We start from the raw sequence: 26,830 nt of genomic DNA, 5'->3' as shown, positions 1-26,830 counted from the left end.
TGTGTCAACTGGTATTTCTGTGTCATCCCCAGTTCCAGTCTTGTGACATTTTCCACAAACAGGTTTTTTTTGTTGTTGTCAGCATTCAGGCCTGTCTTTTCCTACGCCCAACAAACCCTGGCAATGCTTTCCAGCTGGTTTTGAAGGTTAGACTAAATACACCCCTATAAACATCACTGTTCAGGGCTCAAATGAAACAAACCAGACAACATGTGCAACTGCACATAAAAACTCCACTAAGAAACCAACACAAATCATTAGTATATATATTTATATATTAGAAAGCTATACACAAGCATGTTAATTTCACAGATTTTTTTTTTTAAAGATTCTTAATATTACCATTATTATATATCATTAGAAATACACGTTTAAAAACAAACCTCTACAAAGATAAAACAGTTCAGCAAAGCATTGGATCTCAGTCTGTTTTTTTCATGGCTTAGGGCTTCAGAGCCCTGTCATTTCCCCTCTGGGCGAACTATCCATCTCTTATTAGCAAAGCTATCAAAAACACATTCTGGCTTATAGAAACTACAAAAAGCCACAAAAATGCTTTGCATTGTATTCCTTTCATATGAAAATATAAGCAAGTGTATCGTACAATTGTTTTTTATTTTTCCTTTTTTTCTGTTTATTAACACTGAATATTAATACTAGATCCAGAGTTGCCTTGATTACACTAACGTAGCTCTTAGATCAAAGGGTGGTCCTCGCTCGGCTCCGTTCTTTGAGGGGAGCGCTAAAATTAACGAAGGTTCCACCACGTCATTGGGTCTGCCCGTTTACCTGTACAATCCTTCAATTGTTGCATAATAGCTTTTCATTTAGTGAGTAAATAAATCTTGTAATGTCTGGCATCCTCTGACCCCTGGCCCTTCCCCCTTGACCCTCTATTTACATAAATACGTTGAACCTGCAACATGACATCATCTAATGTTAACACACATTTTTGCAAGGGAGAACTGCAGAGAAGGTATATAGCAATGAAACTGACACTGTACACATGTATTGTTTGTCCAACTCAAGTGCTAAGGTGTTTTCCACTGGACACACTCACTCTCATGTTAATGTTTTTTTTTTCCTTTCTTGTTTTTTTTGTCTCTATAGTCACTGATATATCGCTGAGGCAAAGTGTAAGTACGTTTTTATGAAACAGAGTACCTGACTATCTTTTTTTGTTTATTTGTTGATATGCATATATGTACACATACACACACACGTGTAAAGATATATGCATACGTGATTCTTTTTAACCACACACAATACACTTTATGCATAGTTCCCCAAAAAAAATATACCCCCTGACCCAAACGTCCACCCTCCCCCAAACCCCCCTTTTACAACACCCCACTGTTTTAGATAATGTCAATATGTATAGCACACACACACACACACACTCAAAAGCAAAAAGAGAATAAAAAAAAGGGAAAAGAAACAACAAACGTATTTTTCGAAGAGGGGTTGTCCCTTCTTCTTTCCTTCAGCGTTAAAGAGATGGGGTTCTTGGGTGGTGACTGACTCGTGATTTCGAGTGAGAGGAGGAGGAAGAGGAGGAGGGAGCTGACTTGGGTGTGGGGGGGGGGGGGGGGGGTGAGGAGGTTGGCATGGTAACGCTGCGTTGTCGGGGGGCATCTCGGGGGCAACTCGGGGCACTGCCTTGGGGGGGTTGGGTGGTGGGGTGGTGGGGCGCGGTGTGACCAGGACAGAGCTATCATGTGGCCCATCCTTCTGACAGGCGCACCCGTTTGATGGAGGGGCTCTCGCGCTCGTCCAGGGCGGGCCGCGACAGGCCCATGGGAGAGTGGAAGTCGTTCCTATGCTCGTGGTCGCTGCCCTCGTGGGAGCTGCTGCAGCTGCTCAGGCTGTCCACAGGGGAACGGCCCGAGTCCTGGCGGGACGAGGGATTCTGCTGGGGCATCGCTACCCCGCCGCCATAGCTGTTGGTGCGATCTCTAGGAGGAGAAACAGGTTCGGACTTGATGTGCAGGCTTTGAGCAGAGGGCAGGGACAGATTTGAACCCTGACATAAGTGAGAGCTAGAGCAGTTTCTGTAAGGAAGGAGAGAGAGAGGAAAACGCAAAAAGGGGTTAAAGAGTTACAGAGTAAGAAACAAGGTGATTTAAAAAATAAAAATACGTAAGTGGTGTGTCACACGCGCAAACATGCATGCACACACACGCAAATACGCACACACACACACACACACACACACACACACACACACACACACACACACACACACACACACACATGCACATGTACACACCCACACACACACACACACACACACGTTTATGAAAACAGGGAGGTGTCATAATGTGTGTTGGAGCTTGCAAATGAAGGTTGAAAATAGTGAAGGACTCTGAAGTGATAATTGGTGTGTTACATCATGCAGTTCACAACAACGCAACGCCTCAAATGTTCTGTTCAGGGCCACTCACCCGAGTTGTCCGAGGGCTGAGTGCTGCATGTTCTGAAGGTGCTGCTGTTGCCAGCCGCTCATTGAGCCGAGGTGAAGGGAGCTGCCGCTGTTGAAACCAGACAGGGAGGACAGGTCTGCACTATTGAGGGAATACTCTGCAAAATAAACAACACACATACAGAGGATGAGGGGGATGGAGATTGCAGGTTGTTGAAGAAGTTCAAAAAAGTTCTGCATGCAGCTCTGAAGCATATTGCTGCCATGTGTTCTGTGTTCGCTGGTGTGGCAATAGCCCCCTCTGCTGCTAAACTGGTGTATAACACTTACATTAGGGAAGGAGGTTTCAAAAGCAACACATATCACTTGAAGTGAGTCAAATTATTATTATGTTTCTTTTTTGATGCACACTATGTAAAACAACACTTGATTTGTTGGGTTATTTGGATATAGTACAGGGGCAATCAATACAAGGAATCAAAGGAATGAGCCTGTGTCTATGGTAAAATGAGATTTGAAGGTATAAAGATAACACAGCACACACACACTACGGTACGTACCGGTACCATAAGAAGTAGAGATGGCAGATGGGTAGCCACCCATGCCTTGTCCTGGTAGAGTGGGAGTTGCTACTGAAACCACAGGGGTGGCCAATGACTGGGCAGACTGAGAGTTGTTTATTCTCTGGTTCTGTGACAGAGGAAGGGAAAGAGAGAGACAGAGAGCAGGAGAGATGGGAGAGGCTTGAGAACATGAAATCAACACGCAGACAAAACAATCAAAACACAAAAAAGTGCCATAAAGCGAGAAAGTTTATTTTAATTTTCTTTCTCTCCCTCAACAGATGCTGAGAGAATGAATGTGATGCCAACTTCTGGGGAAATGAATCACTTGACATGCGGCACGGCTGAACCCTGCCAACCCTATCATTTACCACCCTTTCCGAGGGCCCACTGTCGCTATAGTAACACCATCGGTCTCCACAGCAACGCCGGGTAGCGACGGCAAGGGAGAGGCACTTTACTGTAGCACAGCCGCGGGGTTGGCAGAAATATACTGGAGGTTTGATGCAAAACCAAAGTGTCCTGTTTTGCTGCCCTTCATTTCTACATTTTGAGTAATGAAAGAGGTGAGCGGTATGTGTGTGGCGCAAGACTGAATTCACAGGCGAAACGATAAAAGGGAGAAATGGAGGAGAATACCTACTCAAGGGCAGAGGCAGTAAAGAGGCCAGGCTGCTTTTACTCTGACACACCACTGGATGGCACTGTGTGCCCTTACAAAACCTCATGTGAGGTGACATTGGAGCCTCAGCAGAGTCAGCAACAATAAAGGTGAAAGTTACTCTGGAGTCGGGACCGCTTTTCTAAACAAAATGCTGTATCTAGCTGTAGTAATGTCTCCTAACCTCTTATAATGCAAAATAAGAGGTTAGGCTAAGGTTCTACACAGTTATACAAGGAACATTCTCTCAATAACTATCTTGACCAGTTCCTTCCAATGAAATTGTTTTCAAGTTTAAGATTCTTTTGGACTTTTCCTTTAGGGTTGTTCTCATTTCTAAATTTGAGTTGCAGTCTGACTTACCAATAGCAGATCGACATCCTCAGACTGATGGCAGTAGAAGGGGAGGGTGATGAATTCAAATTAGTGAGTGTGAGTAAGAATATTATAGTGGTGACTTAGTTTGGAACAAGGTGGGGGGGGGGGGGGGGGGGGGGTGTTGGGCTGCTGTAGGATTGAGCCAACGGAAACAGAGCTAGTATGAAGAATAGGATGCTAATATCTACTCTAGATACACACTGAGGAAATACATCTGACAGTATATCAGACTTGGGCCAAAGGGAAATTTTTGAAGAAAGGTGCCATGTTTTAACAAGCTGCAAAGGCATCTTTTAGAAAAACAAAACTATATCATAAACCTTAAGTCAAGCTTTTCAGAAACATAACCTCATCAACCCAAGTTTGAGATAAAGAGATTCAAGCTGCAGAGAGGACATGGGAGATACTGGCAAACAAATTCAGGAGACTCCCCCATACATAGATAGGGGACATAAAGCAGGAAACAGTGATGGTGAAAGGGGGGGAACAATGACTGAAAGATGACTCACAATGGAGGGCATGTTGTTCTTGGCACCGGGAGGGATAAGCACACGGAGGTCAGGTTTGCGGTTGTTCATGCCCAGGTTCATGGGCGGGGGGGACTTAGTCTGCATGTTCTTGTTCATGCCACCGGGAGAGATCAGCAGACCTGGCGAGTTGCGGTGATTCCCATATCCATTTCCTGAGAGAGCAAGGGAAAAAGAGACAGAGAAACGTTGACTTATTCCGTATGATCAGATGGCATTTGAACAAAGAACACGGTAAAACCTGCTTCAGGAGTGTCATGAATGTTGAAAAGTCAGCTATCCAAGATGGTATGGCCTATTGGAGAACTTGTGAAAAAAGTCCATTTCAACTGTTTTTAGTCTTGATAAGCACTACTGTTTGTTTGGCAGTCATGCAATGAAAGCATCCAGGGCCTCACCCTCCACCTCTGTCACTGTCAGTTAAGGCCACATGTGCCCGGCAACAGCCAGCGAATCGTGTAAAAAAACATCTAATTACGGGTAGCAAGACCACAGAGGGATGGGACCCATCATTTGGCCATCAGAGCTAAACACATGTGCGGTTCTTCCAGACAAAGACCCTGCCTTTGGGGTCGCCACCAGATCTGCATTCTCCTAAGTATGGAGGGGCCAAGTGCAGCACCCATTTCTTCCTCAAAAACCGGTGGGGCGAAATACCATGAACATCAGTAAAAGAAAAAATTATGAGCGATGCATTCTCGCAAGCAACATCGTCTTTGTTTCTAACCGAATCCCACATGCTGTTTTTCCCCTTACTTCTCCTTCCTCCTTCCAAGGGGTAGAACACAGGGCACTGTGTGGACGTTCCCACTTGAAAGACAGGCAGGAATTATACGTTAGACATAAATGAATTTCCTAATCATATACTCCAGGGGAAAATGAGTCGCAGATGTCTTCCTGGGCAATTTCCCTTGCTGATCTTTGTTTAATTTGAGAGCGAGGTTTTTGTTGTTTGGAAATGAAAAGTTTCAAAAGCTCAATTTGAACAATCTGAAGAGTAAACGACCGCTAGTGGTGAGAGAAAATGAGGCCATTTGACAGAAAACGAGAAAAACAGTGTTGCTGGTGTGTGTGTGTGTGTGTGTGTCTGTGCCTCTGCTGGCATGTGTGATGTGTGAGCTTGTCGAAGTTGATGATAACGACATAGACTGTGTGCATTTGAATGTGTTGCTGTATGCTGCATATCATTTTACATGTGTATGATTGCATATCAGCACCATTTTTTGTTTCTGTCACACTGAATGCACATAAGCCCCGAATGACTTAAGACGCTATGAGACATGCATGTGGCTGCACGTGTGTGTTTTGTATCGGTCCCTCTTAGTTCCAGCGTCAATCTCCCATTAGCCAAGAGGCAGCTGCCTCTTCAGTTTTCCCGCTCCCTCATTCTCATGGCTGGCCCTTTGTGAGTTTGAGTGGGTGCATGTGGAGATGGATGAATGAAACCTCAGACACACCACACATACACTAAATTAAAGTAAATAACCCAGCAGGAAGTACATTAGTGTTTTCTGTACAGATGAATCAAAAAAAGGGACAGAGCTATAGAGAGACATTACTACACACTTTGGTCAAGACGGCATGGATTGTATCTTGGTGAGTTAATCAGACATCTGTGTATTGCCCCCCGGTAGAGATGGCTGCAGTCCAGTCAATTATCTGCTGGATGACTATGATCATGAGAGGCATATAGGCCGGTCCTTAAACACTTCAAAAGTCAAATCCTGAGCTAATTAAGCTAATGAAGCAAGAACCGTGACTCAAGTCTTTCCATTCTGTAGCTCGATCACCCTGATTCTGGGACAGTTGCGTTCAATAGCGACACGTTGACTTGACTACTCTATCAGCTAAATACACAATGTGCACGGTTCATTTCCCCCTCTCCTCCTCTGATGCGCTATAAAGTCGAGCTGCGCAGGCTGGCGTCAACCGTTTAGGGGAAGTACCAAAATTAAACACAGCCCTGCTAGAAGTCTGTTTAGACTGCTATTTAAAAAGGTGCATGTAGAGAACAACATCTGATCTAAGAATCAGATAAGCAGCGTTTTGCTATTTCGGAGGTGTGCAGGGACAGCTGAGGTCAAAGATGAAGGATTTCAATCATGCGACTATATAGGTGCTTTGGTTACAACTAAGCACACTTTGAGATGCACGTATTTGACAAGACCCCCCACACCAAGAGTGTTCGTTCTCTCTTTCTCTCTCTCAAACACACACACACAGACTCACACAGATACACAAACACACACACACACACACACACACACACACACACACACACACACACACACACACACACACACACACACACACACACACACACACACACACACACACACATATACACACAAACGGAGAGGTGTGGTTACACTCATGTACATTTTACTGTTACTGAACAAATTTCTGATGTCCTGTTGTGGTCTAACCGGCGCGCTCCATTCTATTCCCCATACACACACACACACACACACACTCTTCCGTTGCGGTTTGGCCAAATGTGTATTCAACCCTGAATTCTCTAACTGAACCAAGGTGTCACACACTAAGGCTTGCAAACTTGTGCAGTTGGTTGTGAGATGCTGTCAAGATTGAGACACACACATGTTTGATCCAGTGATAGCGTGACTCGCTGTCAGTTAGTTCTTGTATGAATGCTTTTGAGCTCCCGCGGAAGTTTTGACCAAGGTTTTTCTTTTTTTTTAAAGATTTACCTCGTATGTGAGGGAATAATTGGTGTGTGATCAAGGTGAGAGCTGACAAGGGTTTTCGGTTAATTCCTTGCAGTGCGGTGGTGAGCAGGGTGCTGATGGGAGCATAGATGACAGCTACATAATTGCACAAATGGAGGTGGGAGGTTTTTACAAGCTCAGGCCTTGGTCCGGAGCTCCTTTAATCAGCTCTCTTTCTCTCCTCCACTCACATTCTGTCTCTTTCCTCACCTCGTGCTCTCGCTCGCCGGCAAAGGAGTTGACAGATTGAACACATGCTGTATATAAATGAGCGAACATACACATGCATGCACACACACTTCCCACAATATTTCCATAGAAGAGACATGATGACTCAGCATTTCAGTATGGCCTATTTGCGCCGGACAAGAATTACCGAGGGACCCGGTGTGATTTAGATTTTAGCCCCATGCAGTACGTCTGGGTTTCATGATTCGCGTTTGCAAAGGATAACCAAAGTGTTCTATTTGAGTTTTGATGGCTAAAACCTAAGTTATTATCTAAAGAATTGAATGGTTGATAGATTGTGCATCTTCATGCTGTACTGTTTATGACCTCCTCAGGTCTGTGTTTCCTACATGGGAAGTCAAGTACAAGATATGCTTGGAGTTCAAGTCCTTTAAGTCATGAAAACACTGTCGCTATAGACAACTACCAACCAAAATCTACTTTGTTTTGTTTCCTTTAGAAAGTGTCAATGATTTTGTACTTATTGCAATTGCAAAATGATATAGTATAAAAGGAACTATTGAACACACTTTAAAATGTAATTTATTGTGACAACCTAGTCAGAGCTAGAAAGTGTCCAGGATATCTTCATCAGCACGCTATTCAAATGGAATGTTTTTTGAAAATGGATGTACTAAATATTTTATTTCCACTGTCAAAATCCATCGTTATTTGTAAAAGGGAAAGGGACACTTTGTGGAATCTTAGTTGAAATGAAAACATAAGACTGTCACAATCTACTCAGATGACAATGCACACTAAATTCAAATATCAGAAACACTTTAATGGTGAAAAAAGGTAGATAATGAGTGCTGGAATTCTAAGTTTACAGATTGAGGACATGGTAGATTCCAGTGGGATTAAGATGCAAAATGTCTCTGCAATGCTTTCAAACCAAAGAAGGAACCCAGGTGATGTTAATTTGACTGTGGGCTTGGCTTTGAAAGCTGTAATTTTCTCTCTTAACAGACAGTGGAACCATGACATCTGACGCACAAAGGAGGTGTTGTGTTTATGTGCATGTCTGAATCCCGCACGCACGCACACACGCACGCACGCACGCACGCACGCACACACACACACACACACACACACAAACAGACACCCACAAACAGACACACAAGGCCCCTCCTATCTCACTGCGGCTAAGCCACTTAAGGCACTCATACATGGGCCAGACAGCTACTTCTACAATCAGTTTATCAAAACTTACCGTGAGGAGAAGAGGAACATTAAAACAGTCTTTTTGGTGCCACAGTGACTGGGCTACCTCACCTCACACTGAGTCACTTAGAGGAACATCAATAAAATGGCTGACCAAGTCCACAGAACACTTCCATCTGTGTTGCCCCACTATTTCTACTTTGCACACATGCTTCTACCATCAGTGCATATTCATCACTGGGGTCCCTCCCCCCCCCCCCCATGCTCTTTCTCTCTCCCACTAGATGAGATTTAAGAGAGCTTTGAATGGAATCTTTTAGCTCCCACATGACTCTCACTCCACGTCGTGTTTTTCACTGCTGCTGAGCGACACACAGCCTCTCACAGAGTGCCTCTGTTCTTGCACTGCGGTGACACAAAGGCTACATTTGAAGCATGCTCTGCAGCACGCCGTCCACGGAACACACGCCACAACAAATGGTCCTGTTGTGTGTGTGTGATGAGCGCCCAGACAGAGAAACCAGGCATTGACCCCTTGTGATGGAGCCCCAGGGGCCAGACAAGGCTAGCCAGCTGTGCCCCACTGACCCCCCCTCCCCCTCCCCCCACTCTCCATTTTTACACTCCGCACTGTACATGGAGGCTGTAAACGTTAACCCTTTAACGGGGAGTCACTTTGCCATAAATTTGAGCCTGACATGCCCTCGGGGACAAAACCATTGACACACAGAAGCTAACACATAAGATTCCTTACACACATTCCTCAAACATTGGTTGCTCCACCCTGCACGGGATCAATTTGGCATGACGAGCCACTCCAAGCATTACATTAATTTGGTTGCAGGCATATGATAGCAGTGTAACAAGTTTGCGTGGCAAAAACAAGTTGCTCCAAATAAGAGCTAAAGGGGGTTTGCCAGTTTTGATTTACCAGAGGCATTAGAAATGCAGAGAGAGAATCAGGGGAGATTCAGCTCTACGTACAGAAGTCCAGTTTTTCCTCTGACTGCCTGTCAGTCAATCTGCTGCTCATGTGTATAGTGCAATTTTTATTTCTGTTTCCCCTCACTTGTTCTAGCATTTTATAGCTGAACACTGGCAGGATGTGTCACAGCCCCAGCACTGGGCAAACATACCCAGATGAACTCCACGACCACTAACATCAACACACCATGGACAAAATCTCCACTTCGGTTTGGGTTACTATTAGTCATGCATTTTATAGCCCCCGAGTGGGTGAGTGGGTGCCATGTATGTGTGTGTGTGTATGTGTGTGTGTGTGTGTGTGTGTGTGTGTGTGTGTGTGTGTGTGTGTGTGTGTGTGTGTGTGTGTGTGTGTGTGTGTGTGTGTCAGTCTGTTAGCAGAGGAGAGAAGAGGAGGCCATTCTTACCAGCACTGGTGCCTGCGCCAGTGGTGAGGTCAGCACCCATGAGGCCACCTGAAAGATGAAAAAGGGAGAGAGGAAAAGAGAAAGAGAGAAAACCATTAGAGGATAGACACCCACGTAACATCCACTATCCCTCCTGTCTCTTAACGTGGTGGCCTTTCAGAAGCTAACTTCATTTAATCACAATCCACTGTGTGCGTGTATGTGTATGATATATGTGTACTGATATACTGCCTCCCACCCAAACCTTAACACTCTGAGCAACTGGACACTGCGAGTGGATACATTAAGCTGTCGTCCAAGAAAAATGACACATTATTATTTTTAAGCCATGTGAGGTGGAAGAGTGGGAGGGTCCAGAACGTGTGCGGTTTGGTGTGGATGCTGCGAGCGCCAACACTCATATTTAGTTTGCGCTGGCGCTCCTAGCATCCAGTTGTAATGACAGGGTGAGGGTGTGGGCAGCAGCCTTCAGACCAGAGGGACAGAAAAAGGACCTTGGACAACAATAACAAACCAACAGACCTGATTTTTGCTTATGTCACTGGCAACTCAATTCCTATACATAGGGCCAGTCTTCTCATGTGTAGAACCTCACACTAAATCAAGGTGGACTGTGGGTTGGGATTCAATATGATATTAAATCATCAACTTGCTTGGAGCACAGAAACTGAGCAGGCAATATGTGTATTTAATGTATACCAAAGGGGATGACTTTTTAAATGTATTAATTCATTGCCTTTACGTGGAATAAAATAAATATTGCATTTGATGTGTGTGTGTGTGTGTGTGTGTGTGTGTGTGTGTGTGTGTGTGTCTATTAGCATGACAGTCAGTCAGTTAAACACACTATTGAAGAGATAGACGGATGGGATAACACACACGTACATGGATGCATGAGAGGGCCCTTCCTGTATTACCTGCACTGGGGGGTCTGTGAGTCACTCCAGGAGACATGCTGTTTCTCTGTAGGCCGTGGTGCGCCAGTGGCAACAGGTTGTGGTTGCCTAGGGAACCCCCGGGGTGGCTGTAAATGAGATTGTTCTGGTTGCTAACGGGAATGGACACGGGCATGTCATAGTTCGATTGGGGCACGGCCTGCTGAGAGAGAGAGAGAGAGAGAGAGAGAGAGGGAAGGAAGGATAAACAGAAACACAGACAAGAGATTAATAGACTGAGGATAGCAACACATTTGCAGTGAACACACTAAAACAAGGCATTTGAGTAAAAGGATGGACATGGAAAGAGAGAAAGAGAGAGATGTGACAATTCAGAAAGACTCTAGGAACACAAAGGAATTTAAAAGCCATTGACTTGCTACAGTGTTCCTCCACAAGCAGCCAACACAAGAGGAAAAAGGACAGACAGCCAAGTTCAAAGGGACAAAGGGGACGACTAACAATAGACATGCCTATATGAATGGTACAGAGAACAAGTTCTTGGAACAAAGACTAAAAACACAAGACAGTATGGATGGTTAAAGGGGGAAGCACTGCACAAAAAATGAAAGGGTAAAGCGTCTGGAAAACTCTTCTCAGAGTTACTCAAACTCTCCCCAAGACGATATATGGGTTGGCAACACTTTGTCATTCCAACTTGATCCAGCGGAGGTATAGGTAGGCAAACTTTGGAAGCCACATACAGTACGTCCTCCTTTAAAAGTTCACCTCCTGAAATGTTGTGTCATATTTCATTCTTAATGCAAAAGGTTGACTGCAGGGTAAAACATTCTGATGTGTTCACTGCATTTATGTTCCACTATATGATGCATTCCTGCTTATTTACATTTAAAAAAAAATAAAAAGGGTTATGGTTTACTGGGAATTAAGCTAATGGCATCCTACTGTTCTGAAAGAGCTAAATATGATTCAATGTGTCTTCACCTCACACAAAAAAAAAGTCAGCAGCAGTATTTCTTGCAGAAAAAGTGGCATCAAGACCAGAGAACTGAATGATGCGATTCGGAATCATTTATTTTCCTGCTGTCACGTGGAGCTAATGCAAAGTGTTTTTAAGTGGTAGATTCGGATCAGTCAGCATGTCTCATCAAGAACAGGAGTAGATGTAGCCTGTCGGCCCCCGGCGTCTAGTTTGTCATGTTTATTGTGTCACTTGGCAGAGAAGCTTAACCTTGGGAGTGCCCTGGAAGTGGTTGATCCTGCATGTTAGCTTTAGGAAGTAGAAAATAGGGCCCTAAATTACTGCCATGTGTCTCAGAGCCTGAGGAGAGAGCGCATCAGGGAGATCATCAGCCAGGCTAGCTTACAGGGAAGTGGGGAGGTGTGCCTTAGCATCGCTTCTTCTTCTTCAAATGTATTACTATGTGATAATGTTCTTTTTCAGGCCAGATAATATTTAAGACAACAAAGATGGTTACTTTAAGTGGATGATGCTTTCTTTTCTAACCAGCGAGGGGTTGTCTCTGCTTTTATTCTTTGAAGACTTCCACTACATTTTTTTCCCATAACTGATCCATTGTTGGAGTTTTGGTACCTCATGACTTTTTTAAACCTCTGTGCGTTCTCTCAAAAGAGTAGGGGAGCTGCGTCCCTGTGTGCACATTTTGTGTGCTGTCCTTTAAGCGGTGCCATCCTTCCTGTTTTCACTCATCTTCCTCCTCCGACCTCTCCCCACAGTCCCCTCAACAGTCCCCTGCAATCCAGAGGCCCAGTGCTTGGCAGCCACCCTGACCACACACTGAACTGCCACTTGTTGTGTGCAGAAGTCCCCCCTCAATGCTGTTCCACCCCCACCCACCCCCAACCCCAACCCCGCCCTGCTCCCATCCCAAAACCCACTCCACCCCAAGCCACCCAAACCACATGTCCCCCCTGCTCCGACACAGCCCTAGACACTACTGTTCTTCTCTGAACGATCTACCATGGAATTATCTCTTTCTCTGAAAAAGGCTAAAGCACTAACCAGTCCAAGATGGTGCTTTCTGAATGGAGGGCAGGCTCAGTTTACATAGCAAGAAAGCCTTTATTTTGTGGTTTTTCTGGCAGCTGGTTATAGATTAGATTCGTCTGTGAAACTGTCACATATATAATATGAATCCAGTAGCTGACATGTCTGTCTTCACTGATCTATGTCCATTAGCAAGGATGCTTTTTAAAAAAAATATGTTTTTAAAGATGCTGCTAAAGGCTATTGAAAATGAGTGATAATTGAGTTTTACATGAGGTAGGTACGCAGACACGCTCGAGAGTTTTTGAATGCCTGCTGCTGCTGTGTCATTGCCACAGTGTCTGTCCTTGTTGTTGTGGGTGACTGAGCCTCGTGTTTTTGTGCAGGAAAAGGAAAAGCACATGCAGACCGCACCTCCCCGGAGAGAGCCAGGCAAGGCATTCTGGGTAACAGGTTCAAGGAGGGCACCGGGTAAGGTTAAACTTTGTCATAAGAGAGAGTCTGCAATTACTTTAGCACAAATGCCTGCTGGTTATGGTCACCGTCGTGTCAAATTAGAGGACCGCTCCTCAACCGTAATCAAGGGAAAATCAAAGGACTGTTATTTTTTTCACTGTAAATATACAATCTAGTCTTCGCTCTAGTTTTACTCTCACTCTCACTTTTTGTATTTAGTCTAGAGGCAAACAATGGTGGTTAGCTGGGTTAGCGCAACAGTGACTGGCCAGTCAGCATTTTTGTTAGCCTAGCGTCGTGTCAACCCAGTACTTACAGGTATCTTATGAGTTTTAATCATGTGATCAAACTCCTCGTTAATCTGTTTGTATTTCTCCTCAGTGCGTGGGGTGAGGATGAGAGCAGACTCGAGCTCCGGGCTCTCGCCGCCTTTGTTCTCCTTCTTGCTCAAAGCCTGCCAGGTCCCACAAGCACAGAGACGGACGGAGGGAAACACAGATGAAGGGACGGAGAGATGGGTGGTGGACGACACATGACAAAAAACAAAAGGGGAGGACGAGACAGAAAGAACAGGGGGGACAAAAAAGGGGGAAAGAGAGGAAAGAAAAGTGAGAGGAAGGCAACAAGAGGTACTTACACACAGTCTCTGTCTGCTGATCATCAGATCAATGTCCTCGTTTATTTTCCTGTACTTGTCTTCGGACTCGGGGCTGTGGCCGACCGAGTCGTCTGCATCGGGGTCTGGGCTGTCACAGCCGTTTAGGCCCTTCTTTCTCAATGTCTGCAAACAGAGTAGTTGCAAAGCAAAGTTGAAGGGCTTGGGGGGTAAACAGGTAATGTAACCGGGGTGAACAGCTTGGGAGTGACAAATGGTGATGAACTGTGAGGAGGCATCTTTTTAGAATGAATACTGGCAAAATTTTAGTCAAGTTAGAAGTTGACTCTAAAAAGAAAAACAAATATAATTGAGATTGTATAAGTACATTTGGATTCATATTTCAAATGGATAGATTTCCAAAGTATTCTTTATATACTATACTTTTTTTCCATGAGGAAATTGTGTTTTTCTTCTGAGAAATTGTTCTACAAAAGGTCCTTCCACCCTTTCGATGACTCATTTTGACAGGTTCCATTCTAACCTCCATCAATATTGGGTGACAAGAGGATACACTGGCTGCTCTGAGCGAGTCAGCATGCAGGTAAACATTCAAGATGGCACAACAGATTTAATCGCATCATCATAACAAATGAGCAAACTCTTGACCAAATGACAAATCATGGGACCGTGAAACCTCATATTTACAAAGGGAAAGGGAAAAGTCAATAAAGTAAAAAACACATTACATCAGTGGGTCATGAAATATAATTAATATACAGTTGAGAGATGCTTGAGTTCATGACTGTGGTATATGTGCTATTTCAATGTGGCAGTTTCGGTTTTGGCCACCTGATGGCCACCTGCCCCCATTCGAGTGGCCAGAGGAACAGCAGACAGGCGGAAAAGCACACTCTCCACTCACTCACCACTCCCTCTGAGTGGACGAGACACAAAGAAAAAGAGAGTGTATAAGAGGGAAAGGGAGAGAGAGAGAGAGCTGCCTCTCTCCTTTTTTTAGATATTGTTGACTACCATAACAACAAGGATACGTTTCAGGGCACATTACTGAGTGTGATAGCACTAGAGGTATATGTTTGCTTGAGCAAGTAGGCTTGTACCGATAGGTCCTGTATGTGTTCATTCGCCTCGCAAAGTGTGAGACAAAGACAGAGCCGAAAGAAAAGAGAAAAGTACAGTAGCTGACAGTTAGAGATCTCATCAAAGGCGCCCCCCTCCCTCCACCCCTGCTTCACTATATCTAAACCCCCCTCCTTCCCTCTCTCCTCCTGGCTTTAATAAAGGGAGATTAGTCTACAGGAGGAATATCACGGGCCTGCTCCTGTCTGTGCAGTCGTCGCTTCACACTGCGCTCTCCTACTTTCATCTGAAGCTCCATATCAGACAGACGTAATTAAATTTACTTTAGCACACCCTGAATTTGATGCTGATCAAACGTGTTAGTATGTGTGTGTGTGTGTGTATGTGTGTGTGTGTGTGTTTCTCTCACTCTCTCTCTCTGTGTATTTTGCAGTGTGTGCATGCGTCTGCCGGCCGTGAGTGTGTGCGTGTCGGTCGATGTGTGTGGGAGGGGAAAGAGGGGAATGAGTCTCTGTGTTTGTGCGTGCATGTGTGGGTGTGCGAGGAGTGGGTGTTGGCGTCAAGAAAAAAAAAAGAAACGGAGAAAAAGAGCGACCGAGCAGGAGAAAAAAGGAGGGAGATAGATGCTAAAATAAGTTAATCTCAGTGAACTTCTTCCTCTCATTTGTTTGTCTCCGTCAGTACTCACTCACGGAAGAGATACGGGATGCTATTGCTACTCCATCACAACAGTGATGGAAAACAAATAACAATCCAGTCATCTCTCATGTCAGCACAACAAAGAGGCTGTTTTGAGTGTGGTTTTTAGTGAACTTAGAGGGCTTCTTTTGTTTGCGTGCGGTAACTGTTTGATTCCCGTGGCGTCTCGTGGCGAGGCAGCTACTGTGTTAAGCGTGTCAACAATATCGCTGGCTCTCCTCCTCTCTCTCTCTCTCTCTCTCTCTCTCTCTCTCTCTCTCTCTCTCTCTCTCTCTCTCTCTCTCTCTCTGAATCCTCACTCGGCCCCCAGAGTGGAAATCTGGAATTCTGAATTTCAAAAGCATCTCTCTCACATCTTTTGACAGTCCTCAGGAAATCGCACCAAACAAATCAAGCAAAGGCGATGCAGGAGAGGATCTGACTTCCAAACAGACCTACAGTGAATCAGGCACTCTCTCTCTCTCTCTCTCTCTCTCTCTCTGCTCTATCTATGAGGTGAAGGAGTCAAAAGAACAAAGGGGTTTGCAGAGGTTTTAGCTGGCTGTCTTTTTTTTTTGGCAAAGGCGTGAGATGTAAAACTTTTTTATTTTTTTTTGTAGTTTCAATCTGGCCTTGGCGATGCATCATGTCGAAACTGACAAGAGCTGAACCACTGGCCCTATCTTTTCATACACATGAGAATGCATGCAAGAGAACAGAACTTTTCTTTCTGCTTTGCACAGATTTCCAACACCTATACCTCCACCCGCCACTGAGTGCATGAGAGATTCACTTCCATTCTGGGAAGAGTAACAGCAGCAGCAGCAGGGGGCATTTCTGGGAGAGGAGAAACAGGGGGCTGGGGTAAAGGTGACACCCATATGGGGCAACTGAGCTGGTGGTCTGGCAAAGGGGCTGAGGCTCGGGCAGGGCTTTGCTGTTGGGTGTTGATGGGGGTTGCAGGGAGCCATGGGTGTGAGTGTTAAATGACTTTGAAGCATGTGGCCCCCGGTGGCTTAGCTTTCCAGCGGGGCTCAGCACATTGGAGGGTGCGGTACAAGGACGGTATGCCACTCATCCCAGTTATGCCCACCTGCTTCAAGACATCACACCTGTTGCCAAAGGGCTGACACACAACCCAACAGCCAATCAGAGCAGTCGGAGGGTTCACATAGCCATAGAAGGGCCTCTCTCGCTGTGGCACTCTCCACCTCACCACACTCGTCATCCTATATATTTGCCCCTTACTCTAATAGCCCATTGCTTTATCTGTGCCCTGAGTTTGTTATGTAGTTCGACTGCTGCTCCAAACAAGGCTTTGAGTCTGTTATTCAGTGACATCACCACTATATAAGAGACACATCAAAGACATATACTGCAGTATGACTGAGGGAGTAATGTTAAACAAAAAAAGTGCTGCGACTCGAATATTAAAAGAAAGAGGAGTGTGGTGGGTATGAAGAGCTGGTGTGAAAATATAGTCTTTGGGGAATATGTTAATATTCCGAGGATTAAACAAAAACACTTTGGTGCTAGTCCACATGCGCTAATAATTTTATGCTGGACGCATTCACATTTCCGGAATTTCAGTGTGAAAATGTTCATTATTGTATTCTTCAAGAGAAATGACTGCTGGCATAAAATAACAGTATTTAAGTGTAGAGCTATTTTTTTCCATTCAGTTATTTTGCATATCAGAAAGTCAAACCATTTTTGAATTAAAAAAAGACCAACTTCCCTCTACTCTCCTTCTACAGTTTAACACAACAGAAAACAACGAAAAAATTTAGACGTGTGAACCCAGTTCATAACTGAGAAAGATTGATGGAGCAAAGGTGGCTAGAGAGAGAGAGAGAAAAAAAAAGCTACATACACTACTATGATGTGAACAGTCAAGGAGCATGCTACAGACAGTGAAGTGAGGAGAAGGAGAAAAAGTACGACGGAGAGGAAAAGACGACGACGACGACGAAAAAGCTGTGCATGCTTGCTCGGCTCTGTGTCTTTCTCTGTGGCCCCATTGGAGGCTTGCTCCTAATTAAACTCCTTCTTCATGATGCTCCCTCATGACTCTACTTGTCACAGGGCCTGGTGCCAAGCAGGCGCAGCATAGACACGGCGTCCTACATACTTAGACACCCGTCTCATTGGCACCCTTCAGCTGTGTACACCCTCAGCCAGTATGGCCTAGTCTAGGGTGGGCTATATGATGGCTTACAGGACTAAAGTGAGCAAAGGTAAGGCAACATGGGGTTAGATTGAGGTAAATCAGAAGCTTAGTGATACAGGCATGAGCGCTACGAGAGAACGGATGTTTTAATCGTAGGAAAAAAAAAAGCCTAATACTATTTTCATAGTTTGGGGGTGTGGGTGATAACTTCATGGAGCTCAAGAGAAAAAAAAAACTGTGGAGCGTATTTGGGTGTGAATTCTGGTTGGCCCCAGGGGGTCTGCCAGGGACAGCTGACGCCTGCCCAGAGCTGCTGCCATACCAGGATCCGTCTGCTCGGCATTCTGCCACCCTGCTCACCCTCTCTATTACTCTCCATTGGGGTTTTTCTGGTCCCTATCTTTCTGTCTCAGTCTGCTGCTCAGCATGTCTCTGTCTCCCCCTATACCTCTGTCCCTCTTTCTCTCATTTCCTGCAATCCTACCACGCCTCATCAGAAGTGCAGTCAAAACATTGTTGGCTTGATCGGGTGCATCTTTACTATCTGATGGACTTTGGCTAGTTGCTGGGTTGTGTTTGGAAAGAGCTTCATTGCTGACCAGTCCCCCTTCTGCAGTTATCTTGGCAGTGGCTTAAGGGATACGACACATTCAATATTGTGTTTATAGCTATTGGGCGACAGCCGGGCCAGTGAATGTTTCCCAATGTCTTCAACCCCATTGGCTGAGAGCATAAGTGCAAAAAAACCCCTCTACAAAAACAGTCAGCTCATAATAGGCCCTTTTATATATTTGCCAACTCTGTATGGTCTTCAGAATACACATACTATTGTAAGCAAAACCAAGACTTATGAAAGAAGATACTATAGTATGAGGGAAGAAAGGATTTTCCCCAATAAATGGAGAAGTTAATGGTTTTGCAGAATAATTCAGCAGTCGGTTGAAAACAAGTTGCTGACAGATGAGCATAGTATACAAGCATAAACAACTGTGCCACTTAAGGATAATCATGTTAGCTGTATTATTAAAATATAATAAAATAGCACTGGAATAAACAGCTTTGCCTGGCAGGATCTCAGCCTTGTCACAATGTCAAACATGATAGAAAACAGCTTGATTCACTCAGAGATACTCCTTGAAGACGCAACAAAAGTATTGCAAATTGCACAGAATTGCTTTCAGAATGTGTGAGAATTTGTGTAGGTGTGCAGTAACTGCATTTTAAATCCAAAAGTGAATCACAATGAAATTCAAGGGCTCCTGAATAGTCATCGAGAACATGTCATCTAAAACTAGGGAGGCGATAATGAAATAAGCTTTTTGCATTGTCAAAAAAGGCTGAATGAAATACAGAAGATTGAAGCTAATATGTATATTAGCTTCAATCTTCTGTATTTTATTCAGCCTTTTTTGTGTATACACATATGTAGTGCAGCATATTTTCTTTGACCGGTCTTTACACTAACCTAAGATTTGGATCATGATTGTATTGGGGGGAAAAAAGTGACACAAAGTGGAAAAGTTTGAAGGACCAAAGCACAACAGGGATCTCCCTCGCTCTTACCCATTGACAAACTCAATCTCGTCAGAGCGGATTGCTGAGGAGCAATGTGGCTCAGTGTCACTAGGGGTGAGGCAGTGGGGAGAAACGTTGTCCCTTCCCATCACAAATAACAAGACGAAGGTGGTCATGAAGTGGACCCGCTCTAGATTAAAAAGAACCCGGCACCGCTGCACAATAAGCACACCAAAGGTGGCCTTGCTGGCGGGCAGGGATGGGGTCATATAGTATGTTTGAGATGTGCTCTCATTCCTCCTATGTCTATTTCTTTTTCTGTCTGTCTGGCTCATGCTTTCTTGTTCTCCTTTTTTTGGTCGCTCTCCCCTCAATCTCTCTGTCTCTCCAACTCGCTGGCTCTTTTCTATGCTTTTCAGAGTGGAGCGAACATCAGAGGGATCAGGCTGGCTTAGCTTATTGGAAGCAGATGGCAGACCAAAGGCAAGAAGGCCACAGTTTCATGAAGCGTGGTTTGAACATGCCAGGACCATGTCGAGGGGCATGCCCATGGATGATGGCTACATGGAGTGTGTGAGTGTGTGTGTGTATGTGTGAGTGAGTGAGCATTAGGGGGGAAGATGGTTGATTTTGTAGGTTACCAATCTGAGTAATGGGACCCCAAATCACAGTCTGTCCCTGCCCGTTTTTTTTTTCTGTCATCATCTGTGCATTCCTATAAACTGGTTGAGACCACGTTTGAAAAACTATTGCATCAATGACTTTTCAGTGATTTGGTGGCTTTGAAGCCCCTCACTCCTGGTGCCCATGCTGCACTATAATCAGGAAATCAAAGGCTGGCGTCTGGGATCCATCATCCCCGGGCATAAGTGGTTGTGTGTTCAGTAATAACACTATATAGCTAACTGTGTAATTAATAGCTGTTTAGGGATTACTAGATTGACTTAACTAAACACTAAAGAGGGAAGGGAGAGGTAGAGCACAAAAACATAGAGACTAGTGTTACAAGTGTAAGTGAGAGAGACAGAAAGCGAGACAAAAAAGGGGTACCAAGCGCAACAAGGTTTCTCCACTTTTCCCCAAAGTGTGGCATCACGATGGTGCAGGTGCTAAAATCGCCATTAAGAAGATCCCGATGCAGACGAGAGCCCACTCATACACACACACAGTCTGTGATAGCCAGCAGGACACAGCACAATACCAGATGGTGCAGTGTTTCCCATATGGAATAGACAAACACTAAGCACATGTCAGAATCCAACACTGTTTGCTACAGCAGCATTGACGGCCCTTGGTACAAAGTGGTCATTCAGACTATAGTCACTACACTGTATAATTACCCAGATAGACATTATGAGACACAATGCCAGCTCAGTGAAACTGAATAAAGAGGGTACTTATGTCTGCGCCTTCAACCTACCCCATCTTTCACCCCGTCTGCACTAAATAATACGTCTCTATTCAAATAAGAGTAATGAGGTTTCTATTATGTATTTCTGATGCAACACAAAAATCAAATTTGTCAAGGCAAGTTGCGTGTGGGAAAGCCTTTCATACTTGCATTAGTTGCTTTATATACACTGCGAAACCTTATGAACTGTTAATGTAAGGCCCCAAGTGTCTCTAACTATGTTATTATCAATAAAGCCTTGAAGGACATATTTTAAGCTATCATCAGATTGTCACAGTGTAACAGCCTCGGCAATATGACTCCAGTTCTAGGGTGGCAATGGGTAAAACTTCCAGTAGCCCCTCCAGCCATCCTCTATTCCTTCTTTGTTCCCCCCACTGATCGTCACTTATCGTCTTTTGTCTCTCTGTCTCTTATCGCGTGGTGCCACTGCAGGAAAAGGGAGCCTGAGGGAGGCCCGGAGTAACAATGACCAGCCGCTTGACCTCTATACTGTGACCTTGAGTTTCCACACCACCCAGCCCAAAGCAGCAATCATGGCAGGGGAGGGGCTAGGGCATGGGGGGGGGGGGGGGGGGCTCCAGGCAGGGCAGGGAATGCCATCTATAAAAATAGATCTTCATTATTCTTTTTTCCACAAATAGTTTCAAAGAACAAGGCATCATTTCATCTTAATGGCTGGCGTGAATTGTTTTGGGCTGTGTAGTGGAAAAAAAGCCTTGCCTTTTGGCTGGCGTGGCCTCAGAAGTGGCCTGCCTTTTTCACCACTCCACACCACAGGGACCACATATTGGCACATTTCAAACAAGTCTATTTAAAAAAAAAACTCCCTTTGTTGTTGTGTGCGTACCTCAGACTTCCGCTTTGGTATATTGGCCTTAAAAAACACCTCTGACAGCGATCCAAGTGCTACTTAGTTGCTTGTCTGAGGTTCTGCTTTTTCTGGGCAGCGGGCGTCTGATGTGGAATAAAATGCTCAGCCTTTAGATCATGTACATTATCTGCCATCATGCTTTTAGCCTCTCTTAAAAAGTGGAAGCGGCATAAAGTCTATAAAATAGGAACTCAGTAAACTTGCTCTCTTTATGTCTGAGGCTGGCGCCGCAGACAGATGTGTTCTAGTGTGTCCGCCTGAAACTTAGAGCAGACAATGTTGAGCTGACTTTGTCGTGTGTGGGGGTGACCCCCTCTCAGGGTTTGTCACTGGTATCATAGGCAGACCTTCAGACTATGTATTTTAGTTATATCAACCCAGAAAATATAACTATCCAGAAATATTTACTCTCTGATAAAAATAATAATTGATGTAGTCTGGTAAGATCGAACTAGCTGTGCATGTGTGTCTTGCAAAACAAAATATGACAGAAAGCCTCTGTTTGGTAAATTCTGGGAGGAGACATTTCAAGAGAATTGTTATAATAGACTTCTTTATTCAAGGGATCAAATGTTTATGGCTGCCGCAGGGTCTCAGTCCGATGGTTCTTTTATGTGTGGTCACCAGAGGGCCAATTTACATGGTCGATCCTCAGAAATAGAGAGAGAGAGAGACCGAGACTAAATGAAAAGCCTGACACTTTGCTTACTCACTCCTCTATTTCAAAAACAAACCCACCCACCCTATTTCAAACACAAGGCAGGGGGAGTGAAAGAGAGAGAGAGAGAGAGAGAGAGAGAGAGAGAGAGAGAGAGAGAGAGAGAGAGAGAGAGAGAGAGAGAGAGATTCCATGCCTATTCTTCTACCCTCTCCAAGCAAGGACCGCTAGCTGGGCAACTATTTTTAGCTTCACCACACACTATTTTTAGACCACCGCTGCTTTTTGAGGTTTTATTAAGAAAAAAAAGGGCACATCAAATAAAGGAGAGTGATGGGGGTGGTTGTTTTGGGGGTGCTGCTTTATTCTGACCATCTAACAAACTAGTTTTTATGTGGTGGGTTCAGTACATGTTGCCAATCACATGGAAGTGGTAAGGAAATGTAGTAACTTAAAGTGGATACATTCAGAGGAAAAGGGTTCTATTTTTTTTTATCTCCCTGCTTTTTGTCTCACCACCCTTTTAATGCATAGGCTTAGAACAAAAACAAATGTATTTCTGAAGTTTCAAGTACAAACCGAAGAGGACAGAAAGGGGTGTAGACAGGAAAAGGCGCAAGACAAAGGCATGCCTCTGTTGTTTGAATTCACGACCCTTCAATCACCAGGAAGATGTTTCACATAAATATATATATATATACATGTAACATTTAGTAGCTTGTTTATTTTTTTCCACAAATGTTTGAGATTGTTAAGTATATGTGCGACTTCTAGAGCCAACCTTAAGATAAGGCGTTAACACTGTAAATATAATGTATGAACTGTGTGCGAAAAGTTATACGTCTACACTTTCTCTGTCACCACACTCTTTGTTTTAACAAACTGCTACACTGTTAGCTTGCCAATGTCACAAGGTTAATTTACTTAGCGAGTCAAAGCAGCTTCAGACCTTAATCCTCAGGTCACCAGAAAAAAAACAAGCCGTGTTGCAGATCTCTTCATCACTAGTAAACACTGAGGTGCTCTGTGATTGCGCTGTGGCAACCCCACCCTGTACCTCCACCCCATGTTACACCACATGTACCCTATCATAAAAACCTCAAAATGACTCCACACAAAATCACCGTGGACAACTGTGAGACGGGGGGGTGGGGGGGGTGGGGAGGGGGTTGATATGATATGACTCCCTTATTTCTCTTGGATGCTGACACATGTCAAAATGCTACAGGATAAATGAGTCCAAGCAGGACTAATTATACAGTCTTTGAGAGCCATGAGAAGAAGTCATTCAGTGAGCTGATCAACACCGAAAACTCCTTAAGGCTAATGTTCTCCGTGCTGTTTAGAAACCAAACAACCACATAGAATAGCACACATGCTGGAAAATATTTTCTCTAGAGCGAGGCAGAACACGAGCACACTGGCACTTCAGAGAGGCAAGATCACATGTCCCGTTGACTTGCCAGAATATTATGAGAGAGCAGGGAGAAAGGCATTTTAATTAATAACGATGGATTTAAAATTTAGAAAAAGTAAAAGACGGTAAAAAATCTGACAAATTAGCCTCCGCAGTATTTGTTTTTTTTATCACCAGTTGAAACTCTGTGCAAGCCATTCAGTTTAACTGCAAAATAACACATTTTCTATTGGCCGTCTCCCAGACAAACCTGCTTGATTTACTTTCTCTTTATCTTCCACTCGTCCACCCCCCCTTACCCTCTCTCCCTCTCTATCGCTCTCTCTCTCTCTTCCTCCCTCCAGTGGACTGTCACTGGGCTGAAATCACACCTGTGCTTCTCACACATCTCGGCACACGGGTGAAACATACGCCGGGTGAAACATGGTGAGGGAGCTTTGCTGAATCTCATTAGCCAAGCGGGTAGTCATTAACAGAATGACCTTTGGAAATAATTACCAGCCTTTCTCCCTCCATCCCTCTTTCCCTCCCTCCTTCTCTCCTCACACTCATCCATCCCTCTGTCCCTCCCCTTCCCCCTCTCTCTCTCTCTCATTCAATAGTTCCTTCTAGGTGAAGACAGAGGGAGAGAGAAAGGAGGAAAGAAGAGGAGAGAAACGAGTGGAGGCTAGGTGGGGAGGCAGATCCCTGCTGCTGCTGCTGTTTAAGATTACAGGGTGAGCTGAACTTTCAGATTAGGTTAATCTGCTGGAAATGGGATTGTCCAACAGCCTTTTTCTCTGGCAGGCAGGCAGGTAGGAAGCCAGGCAGGCAGGTCAGCTCAGTACCAAGAGCCATGTGCCATTCCATGTGATACTTGAGCCAGTGTGTGCTGTGCTGGCTGAGGTCATCACAATGCCGTCAGCTCGGCAGGGTTTAAGCCAATTGTCACCATGTATGTACACATGCAGGGCAGCCTTCGTGAGCACACAGGTGCACAGGCACAACACCCATCCTACTGGGCTTATGTGATGTGTGTGTGTGTTATGCACATACAGTACAATGTATCCTTACCTTCTTCCACTTAGGTATATTCAGGCACTGAGGGGATATAGCTCCCCAACACAGCTCACTCGCTAACCCTTTAGCTGTTTCACAAACCTGTCTTCTTTGTTTTAACCTTTTATATACTATCTATGGTTTTAACAGAGGGGGGAAACAAACATATTGTGGAACGGGGATTTGGCACAGCCTAAGTGTGCTGTTGGATTTGGAGCTATTCAATCACAACAAGAACCAGCCAGCGCCGCTTAGGTTTTGGGCTTGATCTGCAATCAGTGGGAGGGGAAAAGAAAGGACTCTTTCATGTGCTATTGCAATGGGAGAAAAGAAAACCCATACTGGCATAATAAATCACAAAAAGGAGCTCAAAGTGATTGTTCTTAAAGAGGAATAAAAGGGGAGAGATGGATCTATTCTATTTTCCCAACATGGCTTCCCAATACTCCTCTAATGCCATTCACATGTCCAGGAAACCGGCCTGGCAGACAGCGAGTATAGGAATACTATCCGCGGGTTTGACTGTTTTATATGGAGCCAAACTAAGAGTGTACTGTAAGGATGAGACACAGGGACCCAGCATGGACATCCAATGAAGGAAGGTCCACCTCTGTGTTTGCAAATCATCAAGATAAGAGACCCTAGATGAGTATGGATGTCTCTCGGAACAATTAACATTAATTAAGTGGGCCTCCCCAGTTGTTTATGCAGCAGCTGATAACACTGTGTAGTAAATGTTTATTACAGTCTCTTTGAGGCCATTGCATCCAACATGGCCACACATGGCGGCTAAGGAATTAAATAAAAGCATTCAAAACATAAATAAAAACCTTGCTCTCAGTCTTTGCCAATGTATGTAAGTGATTATTATAGGATTATGGGCATGTGAAAATAATAACGTGTAGCCGTGCTCCTTTTGTTTTACAACTTGTGCTCAGTCGAGGGTTAGCTTTGGTTTCTTGGTCTTTTGCATTCACAGATATCGGTGGAAGTGTCATACCCAGCTGAGACTGTTTTCAAGTGAGTCATCAGGACCTTATTTGCCGCTCCACTCCACTCTATCCATCTATCTCCCTTTTTCTGTCCCTCACATACCCACTGACCTATAAGGAGGTTCAACATAATGCAAAACAATAAAACAAATCGTAGACATTATGTACTGTACGTTGAATGAAAAGCTGGATTTAAAAAAGAGAAATACACAAAAGGTGTGAGGGAGAGAGTGTGAGAGAGAGAGAAAGAGAGAGAAAAAAAGCCCTCCAGCCTCTTGTAAACACGCTGTAGCTCGAGAGGCTGTGCAACACTCTCTGTGCCACTCTCTCAACAACGCTAATTATCAACCAAAGACATGCTAATTACATAGAGCTTTATTGCTAATGTAGCAGGCCTCTATGCCAGCCGCCCACACTCTGAGCTCCGCTCCCCTACCTCTGCCTCTCCTCCCACTACACCTTCAGGCACAGCGGCAACAGAGCGAGATAGAGAGAGAGAGAGAGAGAGAGTGGCGCATGCATTTTGTATAGGCCTACTCCTGAAGAAGAGCTTTCTACAATTGTTTTAATTAAATCTGTCACACATCAGATGTCATATTTACGGTCTTATTGTTCCTCGATAGGGGATACAGACTTCGTAAATCTAGCCGGTTATCTTGTTCTTGACCTCCTCCTCATCATTCTGCCATCTCAACAGGAAGTCCGCTTTGCTCCAGCCCCCCCCCCCCTCTCCCCCCCTCCCTCCCCCCCCCCTCTCTCCAGACTCAACAACCCACCCACGTCCCTGCACCTGTGACGTAGCCTAGCAGCGGCACACAGGGCTCGGCGGGAGAGAGCCCCCCACCCTCCACTTCCCATCCACCCACCCATGCCAAACGTGCTAGTGTCAGCCCCGTGGCCAATCGCGTAAGCAAAGCGCAGCTAAAGGCTGAAGGCCTCTTCAGATCGATTTCTCCCA

General features: G+C 44.7%; 1 protein-coding gene across 8 annotated transcripts in view; it reads right to left on the bottom strand.

Moving 5' to 3' along the window:
- Window positions 1–1,290: 1,290 nt before the first annotated feature.
- Window positions 1,291–26,830, bottom strand: part of mef2cb (myocyte enhancer factor 2cb) — a 62,942-nt gene continuing 37,402 nt past the window's right edge. For 2 of the 8 annotated variants that reach the window (XM_080045557.1, XM_080045556.1), the window contains exons 4-10: window positions 14,061–14,204; window positions 10,981–11,161; window positions 10,064–10,111; window positions 4,534–4,706; window positions 2,983–3,112; window positions 2,445–2,580; window positions 1,291–2,051 (exon numbers count right to left, since the gene is read on the bottom strand). In XM_080045557.1, the coding sequence (XP_079901683.1) occupies window positions 1,715–2,051; window positions 2,445–2,580; window positions 2,983–3,112; window positions 4,534–4,706; window positions 10,064–10,111; window positions 10,981–11,161; window positions 14,061–14,204 (1,149 nt within the window). In that variant the 3' untranslated portion in view covers window positions 1,291–1,714. Of the gene's footprint in view, window positions 2,052–2,444; window positions 2,581–2,982; window positions 3,113–4,533; window positions 4,707–10,063; window positions 10,112–10,980; window positions 11,162–13,739; window positions 13,878–14,060; window positions 14,205–26,830 lie in introns of all 8 variants that reach the window. The other 6 variants (XM_080045562.1, XM_080045560.1, XM_080045558.1 and 3 more) reach the window with 6 other exon arrangements.

Source organism: Ammodytes marinus (genome assembly GCF_949987685.1).
Source record: "Ammodytes marinus genome assembly, chromosome: 2".
In the NCBI taxonomy this organism is placed as follows: Eukaryota; Metazoa; Chordata; class Actinopteri; order Uranoscopiformes; family Ammodytidae; genus Ammodytes; species Ammodytes marinus.
The sequence above is the reverse complement of the archived record's forward strand: the minus strand, read 5'-3'. Positions and strand labels throughout refer to the sequence as shown.